At 37.3% G+C, this 13,655-nt stretch overlaps 1 protein-coding gene across 3 annotated transcripts in view; it reads right to left on the bottom strand.

Annotated features, from left to right (window-relative positions):
• Positions 1-2,401: 2,401 nt before the first annotated feature.
• Positions 2,402-13,655, bottom strand: part of pvrl2l (PVR cell adhesion molecule related 2 like) — a 193,205-nt gene continuing 181,951 nt past the window's right edge. For all 3 annotated transcript variants that reach the window (XM_067411284.1, XM_067411286.1, XM_067411287.1), the window contains 2 exons: positions 12,646-12,747; positions 2,402-6,105 (listed from right to left, as the gene is read on the bottom strand). In XM_067411284.1, the coding sequence (XP_067267385.1) occupies positions 5,902-6,105; positions 12,646-12,747 (306 nt within the window). In that variant the 3' untranslated portion in view covers positions 2,402-5,901. The remainder of the gene's footprint in view (positions 6,106-12,645; positions 12,748-13,655) is intronic.

The following is a 13,655-nucleotide window of genomic DNA, read 5'->3' as shown; positions in this document are numbered from 1 at the left end:
ACTTCAGAATCTCGCTGGAAGTTGTAGGTCATCCTGGTACTTTTTACCTACTTTTATGAGTACTGTAAATTCTGGCATACTACTCATCACACAACCTACTATATAGCAGGGAAGTATGCAATTTTGTCCTCAAAGTTGATGTGTTAGAAGCAGGAAAAATGGGCAAGCGTAAGAATTTGAGCGAGTTTGACAAGGGCCAAAATGTGATGGCTAGATGACTGGATCAGAGCATCTCCAAAACTGCAGCTCTTGTGGGGTGTTCCCAGTCTGCAGTCGTCAGTATCTATCAAAAATGGTCCAAAGAATGGTCAGTGGTGAACCGGCGACAGAGTCATGGGTGGTCAAGGTTCATTGATGCATGTGGGGAGCGAAGGCTGACCCGTGTGGTCCGATCCAACAGACGAGCTACTGTAGCTCAAATTGCTCAAGAAGTGAATGCTGGTTCTGATAGAAAGGTGTCAGAACACACAGTGCATCACAGTTTGTTGCGTATGGAGCTGCATAGCTGCAGACCAGTCAGGGTGACCATGTTGACCCGTCCACCGCCGAAAGTGCCAACAGTGGGAACGTGAGCATCAGAACTGGACCACGGAGCAATGGAAGAAGGTGGCCTGGTCTGATGAATCACGTTTTCTTTAACATCACGTGGATGGCTGGGTGCGTGTGTGTCGCTTACCTGGGGAACACATGGCACCAGGATGCACTATGGGAAGAAGGCAAGTCTGGCGAAGGCAGTGTGATGCTTTGGGCAATGTTCTGCTGGGAAACCTTGGGTCCTGCCATCCATGTGGATGTTACTGTGACACGTACCACCTACCTAAGCATTGTTGAGACCATGTACAGCCTTTCATGGAAACGGTATTCCCTTGTGGCCAAGGATAATGCACCCTGACACAAAGCAAAAATGGTTCAGGAATGGTTTGAGGAGCATAACAATGAGTTAAAGGTGTTGACTTGGCCTCCAAATTCCCCAGATCTCAATCCAGTCGAGCATCTGTGGGATGTGCTGAACAAACAAGTCCGATCCATGGAGGCCAGATACCACAGCACACCTTCCTTCAGGGGTCTAGTGGAGTCCATGTCTCGACGGGTCAGGGCTGTTTTGGCAGCAAAAGATAGACTAACACACAATATTTGGAAGGTGGTCATAATGTTATGCCTGATCAGTGTATATTAATGCATACTCCAATAATATTAGTATCTTTGATACAAGTTGCATGATTGTTGTAGAGGTGTTAGTATAAAAAATATTATATGCATATTTATATTCGGTTAGCCCAGTCGAGTCAGGCGTTGCACAGATAATTTGCTTTAAACTGAATATTTGCTTTCTAGAAATGTCACTTATATGCTTTTTTCCCCAGTAGAACACAAGCTGATTTATCATCAAAATGTCAAAGTTGTTTTCCATTCAATGAAAATGCATGGTGATCACTGGCTGTGAAGTTCAGTTGCAGTTTCGCTTGGTTTATTTCAACCACAACAAACTCAGAGTAATATCCTTGCTTTAATACTTCTTAATGTTTGGAATACTTTTCATCCATTTTATGGTATAAATTCTTTTAGCCATCAGGAGTAATGACTTTAAAGCCCAAGTCTAAATGGGTCCATATAATTAGTTAAATTACTTGTTAAATTCATTTTATTATAAAATATGAATGGACCAGCTGAGTCAAGAGCAGCCTTCAGCCAGATACTTCAATGAAATAATGTTCGTTACCTATTTTAAATATGCAGAAACCATGCAATTTTTATTCATTACTTGTGATATAATTGCCCCGACCTCACAACCATAAAAAGGATCTTATATGGCAGTGCTGGTGTCATTCATGTTAACATTTATCTGACAAATTTGTAAAGATGTGTAAAGTTTACATCAAAACTTTTGACAGCAATTAAACAGATACATTAAAAATGCTGAACATAAAGAAAAAATATGAATATGAAAGTCTTTTAAAGTCACCCTTGTTAAAGAACTGTTCCGAGAATATCCTGAGCTTTCGCCCCAGTTTGTTTGTGACTGAAAAAATGTATTATTTATATTGCCCATGCAGTCTATCAGACATATGGACAGAATGAGAGAATTTCAGAGGCTCTAAAAGGCTTCTAAATTTGTATTTACCTAAAGTCATGCTCTTGAAGTTTAGACCGGCCGATGTTTGCCTTCACAGTCTGACATTTTCAGAGTTCAAGAGTTAAACCAGATCTTCTGAAGGTCTCTCAGATGGTAAATCAATAAGTGAATGCTAAACACTTTTTTTGGCATTTGGTAATATTCCACAAACTGCAATATAGAGTCTAAGATCCCAGTGTAATACATGTATATTCTACAAAAGCGGTAGATTATACAGTAGCAGTATTACTGAATTACACAAAGACGCTTCACAACACGAGCTTTGGCTTATAGTTTATTAGACATCACAATGATCCATAAAACATAGAACACGCTGCTTATGCATATAAAATAATCTCAGTAGGGAAAGAAATAAGATGCAAAAACAAACATTAGAAATAAAAAACAATCACAATTCTCCCCATTGGGTGGTCTATATAGTCAATGATTTACTTTTGTCTCAGGCAAAACAAATCTGTCAGTAAAATGGCTCAAAATAAAGTAACAAAGGCACATCTGGCTTGACGATGACAGGGCAGCGCACAAGCTAACGCGTGGCAGATGATTTTGAATCGGTCTCTGATATGATTTGTGATAATGAAGTATAAACATATGGCAAGTTAAGTCTGGAGAGAAGATTTGATAAATGCCAAGAGTCGTTCGGTAACCAAAGACTAATTTTAGCGGGCCACTACTTTGTTAAAGAGATCATTCATTGCAAAATGAACATCCTGTCAACATTTACTCGCCCTTGTGCATTCTAAACTTGTTTGACTGACTTTCTTGTTGTTTTGGACCCTATTGACTTTCATTGTATGGACAGAAACAGCTGAAGTGTTCTTCAAAATAAAAAGTCATACAGGTGTGGAGCGACATGAGGTGAGTAAATGATGACAGAATTGGAATTTTTGACTGGACAATCCCTTTGATAATCTTTTTTTAAAATCCAAAATGACATTAAACAGTTTTACCAGGACTTTAACTGTATATGTGATCAATATAAGACATTTTAGAAACACTGGAAAATACAGATAAACAATCATTTTAAAAATGCAAACTTAAAAAAAAAAAAGAAATCACAGTTTAAAACACATAACATACAGTGATTGTCTAATACTGCACCATTGTAGCAAATGACAGTTGCATGAAGGCGGTCCATTTGCGCGTGATAACATAAGCTAACCCCAAATCTCATGCAGCATGCAGACTTACATTCCCTTCTTTAGAAACAGTGACGAGACCACAACCCAGCTAAACTGAGATGACAGGAGAAAGATTGTCGTGTCATGTCAAGAATAACCGTTTTGCAAGAATCAGTAATTTTCTGTGATGTCCAACAGGCCAGAAGATCAGGCAGTGAAAGTGATCGATGGCTAATCAAGAACGAAGGAGGGCTTGTTAATTCATCTGGGGTGAACTCTACCGTCCATCCATTGATTTCCCATGGCGCCTGCCCACCTTTTCATCCATTCACCCATCTAAAAGGTGAGCTTTGTGAATGTGCAAGTTTCCGCTCCAGGTGACCATTAAAAAAAGCCATTCATTCGTTCCATTGATCATCTCTGTAACCTGTTAGCAAGTCTTTAGTTCATTGCATCACTATGGTTTTGATATGTGTTCTTTGGCACAATTACAACAATGTATTCAGACACTATGACACAATGATCTATCGACAGCTTTAAGTGGATGTGCAAAGATTACATTCAAGAGTGAAAGACACGAACAGTGATGGAATTAATTGCCATGCCATCCAAGAACCAGTGAAAAAGAAAAGAAAAAAAAAACTACTTCTGTTCCTCATCTATCTCTTAAAGGAATAGTTCACCAAAATGAATTAAATCATGATTTTAAAAACTTTCTTTGTCCACGAAACACAAAAGAACATTTATATAGCAGTACATCCAAGCCATACAATGGAATTAAATGGTGACCAAAGTGAATGCAACAGTGTAAACATACTTCAAAACATCTCATTTTTGTTCCACAGAAGAAACAAAATCATATGGAATTGGAACTATATGAAGGTGAGTAGATGATTTTTGGGTGAATTGTTCCTTTAAGGAGGAGACGTAAGCTTCCTCCTCTTCTTTCATTCAAAAACTATACTTCTTTTTGATAAGCACGATAGGAATAAGATAACGTTTGGCCAAACAAAGGCCTCTGAAGCATTGTGGCCAAGCTCAAGAAAGTGATACACAGTGCATTCGAATATTAAAGACCACATTAAATCAATGGCTTTCAATTCTTATCTGTTAACGTTGAAACCAGTAGCTATATATCATGGTATACTCCTTAAAGTTGACTTTTTTTAAGTTTTAGCAGATAAACATTTAAAATGTATAATCTTTCTTTTGGAAAACAGGCCAAAAATATTGATGACTCATCCTGCACTAAGAGTTTTGTCCAATCAAATGCTCTCTAGAATAATGAGACTGTCCCTCCTCGTAGTCCAACCAGCCTAGTAACAGCAAGTAGCAAATCATGATTAATGGCTGTGATGGAACTAAAGCCCCTTGGCCAATTCAAAATGGATGGGATCTTTTATGTCTTTTGATCTTCTAAAATGTTTCAATAGGAAATATGTCAGTACAGAAAGAAAATTGTGCTCGTCAAAAGATTTCACAAGGTCTTTAACATGAACGTTTAGCTTCAGAAGGCATGATTCTAAACTTCCGTCACCTTCAGCATCTCTAAATGCATATTGTGCTTCTAATGACCAGAAAATAGGGGAGCGAGGAAAAGTTGCGACAGGTGCCCACTGTTTTTAAGAAAGCAACCAACCATGCCATGCAGATTATACAGTAACAAAATCCACACATATCAATAATTAAAACATCAGCATACGACTTAAGTAATACCCGTTAAAATAAATGTTAAAAAAAAAAGTACATTTTTCATTTTGCACCCCACTGGTATTTTTGGATTTGTTTGCATTTTTCCTTTTTTTCTACTTTTTTTAATGCATGTTAGACTGGCTATATATATTATTTTCTTATATTATTTACAGAACTTATTTGGTACTTTTCAAAAACAATGAACACGCCAATCAACGAAACAAAAATAAGAAAATAATGCATACATTTGTTTTTAGGTGATATAATCGATCAAAATGACATCAAATATAAAATATAAAAATACATTTTTGCTGTATGTAAAATACATTGCATATACCACAAGACTTTTTCCCTCATCACAGAAGTTAACGCACAAAACCGACAAAAGCTAAAGCTTAAAAGAGCACTACACCAAGATCGCAGAATAAAAATGTAGAGATCAGAAACATAAGCAACATTTGACAGTATATGCAGTGTATTTTAAAATACTGAAAGCAAATTATTATATATTTAGACCTTTCAGGAAAATTAAATGTTTGTCAAGTCAAACTGGTTCGACTATGTTTGTTTTTCACATAACCAGGATTAAAATATTACATAGTACCTCAAAACTGAATAACTACCAATTCTCATGGTTTTGTTTTACCGTTAATTACTAATCAAACTTTGCTTTTGTAAAGTACTAATAATGTTGACATACATTATCAAATGTCCAAAATTTGTCAAAAGTCTGATGAATACTGGTCCGAAAGGTATCAATATGTTTCATGGACCACCCACAAAGCCATGAGAATAGGTTAAAAGATCAGATAGCCACTTATAAAAAAAAAATTGCACCAGGCTGGGGTGGTTTTCGATGTGTATTTGCCGAGGACCATAGCCTGCTGTGCTGAAATGGGCGTCCGCGGCTGGGTAGGACGGTGGCAGTGCAAATCGCAGACACGGCCTACGTCTTTAGACCAGCATGGGCTGAGACATGAAACTTTCTCCACGGGCTATGTTACCATGGCTAACTTCAATATCATTCTGGTCAGCTGGTTCATACGGTGGAAGAGTCTCATCGGTCGACTCGTCCTTTTCGGGAGGGTGTCCTGAGCCGTCCCAGACATTGGGGGTGCCGCCGTTAGCGGGAGGGCCCGTGTTGTCATCATCTAGATCCTGATGCACACACAATGAAGCATAAAGTCTAAAGTTATTTAAATGCATGATCCTTTGAAAACAACATATAATTAATTATACCATGGTCTGTCTGAGTACTCAATTCTGATTGGCTGGAAGGTGTGCATTAAAACTGATTAATGCACAGGTAGTCCAACCGTTTTATATTAATACACTGTTTTCATTGAAGCACACACAGATATCAGAGATCTCTTGCTGAAACCACACAGAAACATTCAGAAGCATTGAAAGTTGCCAACTCTGCCTGCTACTTTTGTCAATTAAACTACTGAATCGCTACATTATAGCAAAGACTATAGAATAACACAAGACGTATAACTCGTATTGTTTTGAATGGGAAAAAGTGTAACGCGCAATATGGCGGAATAAGTTCCGTCTTCTAAATAAGAGCCAATCGCTGACTAGTAAAGTCATCGCGTCACTTCAGCGGCCGTTAGAATCACCGGTTTCTATAGAAACAGTCAGATGCGCGCCTCCGAAGAGACGCGCATTTAGGTCTGCGTATGCGCATTAGCTTGATCCAGCCTGAAAAATATATTTTTTTGTCATGATTCGAGCGTTTAGAAACTACATTTATGAGCCGGTTCTTGTTAGATTTCATTGGTGATTTCAAATATGAAATTTAATCGTAAGGTTGGCGAACAGTTTTGGAGAATTTTATGTTTCCCCATTCAAAGAGATTGCATGATACCCAGGATGCCCGAGAGGCGTTTCAAAGATGGCCGCCGAGTGAAATGACTTGTCTTAAAGGGACTTTGATTATAGTTCTCAGCAATGAGGCGGCAACGACGCTAGTTTTGGAGCTCTGTATTGTTCTGAATATAATATAGTACTTGGCGCCACCTTTTGTTGCGGGTGTATTATTGACAGATAAGCTACATGGTTTTCACTATAGCCGTGTTTCTACCGAAATTGTACCAGCAACTTTTTTTCCTCTAGACCAGTTGCTATCTGCATTTCCATCGCAGCCTAAAGTAATGTGAAGATTAGGCAAGTTAGTCAGATGACGCAGGACTGCTCAACTTATAAGCTTAATAAAGCCTGAACCTTGTCGCCGATCCATCGGTTGTATTTTTTAAACTCCATTGTATATTCGAATAGCAAACAACTCTTACTGCACTCAATGCAGCAGACTTTTAAAAACACCGAAATAAAATGCTACGTGGAGTCAACCTGTCACGAACTCGGTCTCTGTGGCTCCCTCCGATCGCCACCTGAGGGCACCCTCACCTGAATACTAACCTTTGCTGAACTACATTTCCCATACTCCATACCTGGACTGATTACACACACACCTGATCCATATCACCTGGACTATAAAAGACTCTCCCACCAATGCTTCGCAAAGTCTTGTTTTGCCCCGGCTGACATTTCTGAGCGTTTATTCCTGTGTATTGTTTTCCTGTGTATGACCTTGGACTGCCTTGTACCTCCGTATTCTGCCTGCCCTGTGATATCTTTGCCTGTTTACTGGATTACCTACTCTTGTCTGCCCTGATTGTTTGCCTGGTACTGTTTCTGATCACGTCTTGCCTCTGACACTGCTTTTGCTGGTGTTTGACCCCTGCCTGTATGACTACGATTGTTCAATAAAGCTGAATATGGATCTCCCCGAGTCTGCCGCCTCGTTACACAACCAGTTAGCATTTTCAGTGTCCAAGTCCCACCCCCAAAAGTTCCTGAATTGAAAAAGTACTACCGCGTGAGCAGGGACTTTCTGAGGGAAGTTTTTTTTTTTTTTCACCTGGAACTTCATTTTGACCCTGGTTCCTGCGGTCAATAGACACAGAGTACCACAACAAAGTTCCTGTGGTGGAAATACGGTTTATGAGATGGATAGCCTAATTATTATATAATTCAGGTTATTTTTATGGTATGCCAAAAAGTGTTTATTTTAAAATGTGATTGTTAGTACATTTTACCAGTATTTACCATAATTAAATACTTAAAATATATATACATATTTTCACTTCAATTATTTTCAAATAAAAGCATTTTGGTCCCACTTTATATTAAGTAGCCTTAACTAATATGTACTTACATTTAAATTAATCATTTGATACAATGCACTTATTGTGTACATAGATGTTTTTACATTGTACTTATATTTTAAAAACACTTGCATGTAATTACATCTGTAATTAATTTCTGTTATTACATTTATAATTACACTGTTGACCCATCCCTTACCCCTTACCCCTATCCTTAAACCTAACCATACCACCAAAGCTTTCCCTAACCTTACCCGTATCCCACCTCAGTGTTTTGCAATTCAATATGAACCCAATAAGTACATTTTACTTATTTTTTGATGTAAGTACATAGTAGTTAAGGCCACTTAATATAAAGTGGGACCAGCATTTTCTTTATAAACATTTTCTTTATAAAATACAAGGTTTGGTCTTAAAAAAGCTTTTTTCCCCCCTAAAATTTACATCTTGAAAAAGGGGGGGGTCGTCTTATATTCGGAACAATACGATAATTTAACTCACAGCTCGCCAGGGTTGCTTTGTTGTTTTCACAACAAAACCCACTCAAAACTAGCCCAATCGCACTTCAGGGGGGTCCCACGGTAAAAACCGTCAAAATTTGCGTTTTTGGTGGGGCTCCCCTGGTAAAATTCGCATTCCAGGGACTAAATATCACGTTATTTTGGGTCGATTCAACCCGCAGACTTGAAAAACAACCTGCGCCAACAGTGTAAAAGTAGCCCAATTCTGCAAACTTAAGCCCTGGGTATACTTCAGCCGTCCGCGCTCGTGCACCATCCGCATGACGTAATTTTCGCCATGCGGACGGCTCGCGGCCACACACCCCGTCCGCGCGCAGCCCATTAGCAACACTGCAGCTCGCATCTCTCATTTCTCTTTCTCTCGATAATTAATTCAAATAAGTGCTATTTTCATTCATTGAAATGTAATCTTACACACTACTCTCTAAAAAAATGTTTCAACCCATGTTTGAGGCAAATTTGGACAAACCCAATCATTGGGTTTAAACATTTTTAAAGAGTGTACTTTATTTCTGTGTCCGATTGAAAGCAGGAAGAATGCTAGATCTTGTAAGTGACAAAAATAACTGTCATTTTTACCTGTTCAGTCAAATATTGCACTGCAAACATCAATAACAGATTTAGGTTGTCAGTGCTGGAAAATGGCCATGGTATAAGCAGGATAATCGATTTGCACTCCGTTTTGCGTCTTTGCCTCTACAACATCCTCTCATTATAACGGCAGAGATGTAGTTTTGTCACGACACTCACGTCCGGGTCAGACACATGTAACTAACTGCACGTACACACATTCACAATTCATTACAATCACTGAGGTGGTACTAATGCCAATTTAATAGTTCCTCAATCGGTCATTAAGCATCAGTATAATAGCTGGAGAACAGAAGCGCACATTCTTATTTATCAGAGTTAATTGATACCAAATGAAGATTCAGCAGATAAAATGGTTTGATAGGAACACTTCACCTCCTGACTCACAGAGAGCAAAAATTTAATTTAAAAGTGTTAATATGGTGTGATCGTTATCTCTTGTGTGAATCGTGTCTGAACGATTGAAGCAAAAGTGTGTTTGTATGGAATTATGTGAGGCGAATCTTCTTTTTTATTTCACAGTTATAAGGTGATGCCAGTTCACCCCTGGTCATTTAACCTTTTTATGAAGGTCTGGACACAGAAAGGATACTAAAAAGATTTTTACTTCTCTTAGTGATAGTCTTGCAATAAATAATTCACAGATCTAATAACAGTTGTAATATATTTGAATAATATTAAAATATATTACACCTAACTTACATTAAATATATTGATTTATATATTTCTGTATCATTTAACTATATAATAATTATACATCATTATATAATACTATACATAATTCATATAGATAAATAAATATATATGCATATCAGGGAATAAACAAACATGATTAATTACTGCAACGATGAAAACAATTATTCCTCTGTTGTGTGCCTGTGTTGAATTTTATTGAAGTGCACAACTTGTCATTATTCATCATCTTGTCATTCCAGCTCAGCTTCCTATAGGGTGTGGCCAATTTAAATTCAAATTCACAAATTAAATGTACCCAATACTAAAATGCTGATTAATTCCCAACCCTGCTGGCTAAATCACCTAAAACAATAAATACAGGCACTCATTGAAAGCCCAAACCCGATCCCTGGGGGCTTTGTCACAAAGGTACGTGTTTGAGTCTGGCCTTCATACACACATCCGCTGTAGTAATTGGCTTTACGGTTATCATAGTTGATGAAATAACCAGCTCGTCATATTAATCCACATAAAAGACCCTTTGGCAGTGTTAGCACATGCCACACATCGTTATGAGTCACTAGCTTTCGCCGTTAGCATAAGCGCGTAAGCTGCCTGCTGCAAGAAGAGGTCTTTAGTACCCATTGCGAGGTAAGTATGGTGCGATTAAAGTCTTATATTTGTCTTATATTTATATCATATGATATAGTTTAGCAATATCACACAATCAGGAGTGCTGTTTTTCTCAAATATCTGCTCGATTGCAAATGTGAAGTTAATATTGTGTTACATTTTACACCCAATATTCTCATATTTTGCTCAATTTTGCCAATGAAAATAGTCCCAAACAAAGCCCCAGCAGATCTATTGAGCAACACACAGCGGTGTTTCATTACTGAATGTATCCACGGTTTTTACTGGAATGAATGAGCCAATGATTCAGTGACCCATTCATAAATACACGGTCACTTGCTTCTTTCCTGAATGAATCAGCCGTTTGAATGAAGTTGAATAAATGACTCATTAAGACAGTGACTTGCCATCACCTACTGGTGGTTTTAGTTTCATATTTAAAGATATTTTTTCATTCATACTGATGCCATATCTGAGCTTCATTAAACAGTGTGTGTAAATATAATATACTATGGAAATATAGATGCAGATTTTAAAATTTTAATCGCTTGGCAGGCTATAATATATATATTAGGGCTGTCAATCGATTAAAAATTTTAATCTAATTAATTACATACTCTGATTAATTAATCTAAATGAATCGCATACATAATTTTTGCTGTGAAAGTATTAAATATTTCAATTCAAATGAATCAATGTAGCCTATAATCAGCATTAGTGACATTAAAGTTCAAAAACTCTTTTATTATTATTTTCACTTTTCAAATAATGGCCATAACAATCAACAATATGACCTAATATGCTAAGGAAATAAATTCAAAAGTGCTTCAGGAAGAAGATTTGATGATGTGTGCCGTAACACCAAGGTAATTGTGATTGCTAACTGACGTCCAGTGATTTACATGTTAAGTCAATGCAAAGACGCGAATAGAGATCCTGCGGCGTGATTCGCGCAAATTGAGCATTTCGGGCGAAACACATAAAGGAGCGGGAGAGCCCCTCTCATGACGAATTTGCGTCTGTTGTGAAGTGAATTTCACGAGCGAATGAAGCGAGTAAACTCAAAATGTCCAAGCGTCCAACTACGCGTGAATAGCGTGTTTTATTCGCGCGAGTCGCGTCTGGTGCGAACAGTCGAATGGTGGCTAGAATGGCTCCAGGTTTAAAGGTCAATACGGAATGGATTAATCTGTGTTGTTTTTATTAACGCGTTATTTTTTCTCAGATTAATTAATCAAAATTAACGCATTATTTTGACAGCCCTAATATATATATATTTCAAATATATATATATATATATATATATATATATATATATATATATATATATATATATATATATATATATTCACTTATTAAAGGATTAGTTCACTTTCAAATGAAAATTACCCCAAGCGTATATGACTTTTTCCTTTCTGATGAACACAATTGGAGATATATTAATAAATATCCTGACGCATCCGAGCTTTATAATGGCAGTGAGCGGGACTAACGAGTATGAGCTGAAGAAAGTGCATCCATCCACATCCATCATAAACATGTACTCCACATGGCTCCGGGGGGTTAATAAAGGCCTTCTGAAGCGAATTGATGCATTTGTGTAAGAAAAATATCTATATTTAACAAGTTATGAAGTAAAATATTTAGCTTTCACCAGACCGCCTTCCATATTCAAAGTACAAAGAAAGTCTAAAACTCTCGCAGTTCAAAAAGCTGGTTGGTCCCACTCACTTCCATTATAAAGCTCGGATGCGTCAGGATATTTATTAAAATATCTCCGATTGTGTTCATCAGAAAGAAGAAAGTCATATACACCTAGGATGGCTTGAGGGTGAGTAAAGCTTGAGGTAATTTTCATTTGAAAGTGAACTAATCCTTTAATAGTCAGTAAGTTAATGCAATAGTGTTAAGTTTAGGTATTGGGTAGGATTAAGAATGTAGAATAAGGTCATGCAGAATAAGGCATTAATATGTGCTTAGTAAGTACTAATAAACAGCCAATATTCACACACACCGTAAAAGGAGAAATCCACTGAATGAGGGATGCTCACAGAATGCATTTCACAGCAATCACCATTGAACATCAAAGTTTCAGAAGGGGATCTTACCGTAACGGGCTCGGCAGAGTTAGTTTCATAGTAGTTTGTCTCGTAGTTGCTGAGCGGCTGGGCTTCTGTGATGGTTGTGGCCTTGTCCAGTGGTTTATTCAGCTATGAAGAGACAAACACATGACATAATGAGTTCAGCATGCACATTTTAGTGCAGAAGGTCTCGAGTCTGAATCTTGCTCAAATGCCAACTTTTTAAAATAAACATTAAAACAGCATCTTTTTGTCAGTGGATTTGTATGCAATAAAAAATACAGTAAAAACAGTAATACTGAAATATGAAAATAACTTCTATTTTAAAATGTAATTTATGGTGGCAAAGCTGAAATTTCAGCGTCTTCAAAAATCCTGTAAAAATCCACCAACTTCTTTCAACATTTATAAGAAATGTAGAAAGAAGTTGGTGGATTTTTACAGGATTTTTTGATGAATATAAAGTTCAAAATGAGCACTTATTGTATTTTTTATAACATTATACATGTATTTACTGTCACTTTTGATCTAATACATCCTTGCCAAAAAACGGCATTAGTTTTTTTTTTTTTTTTAATCTTTTGAACAGTAGTAAATGACCAGGTCTGCCAATAAGGAAAGGCTAAAAAGGCTAATCAAAAGTTTTTAACAGGTAAAATATTCACTGTCAGTATTCAGAGTGAAATAGCTACAGATATCTTACTGCAGCTGCTATTTTCAGCAAACACGAAGAGAGATCTCATAATCACATATTTTAAGGGTGCTGACAGCTGAATTAATCACAGATTTTTAGGGCAGCTGAGATGAAAGATGCCTGTGATGTACAGGCTCATTTGCCCGTGCGCACACACATTTGCAAACATGTATGCACACACAAATTTAACTCCACCCACACGTTCTACATTAAGCTTCAATCAATACACATTACCCCCATGTTAACCCTTTCTTTCTCGACCGTAGCCCGAGGGCAACATTAGCAATTCTCATTCTCTACGCTCGACTTGCTTTTACATACTTCATAATACAAATTTGTTTCA

This window comes from Chanodichthys erythropterus, chromosome 15 (genome assembly GCF_024489055.1).
Source record: "Chanodichthys erythropterus isolate Z2021 chromosome 15, ASM2448905v1, whole genome shotgun sequence".
Classification (NCBI taxonomy): domain Eukaryota; kingdom Metazoa; phylum Chordata; class Actinopteri; order Cypriniformes; family Xenocyprididae; genus Chanodichthys; species Chanodichthys erythropterus.
This window is presented reverse-complemented; position numbering and strand designations above follow the sequence as displayed.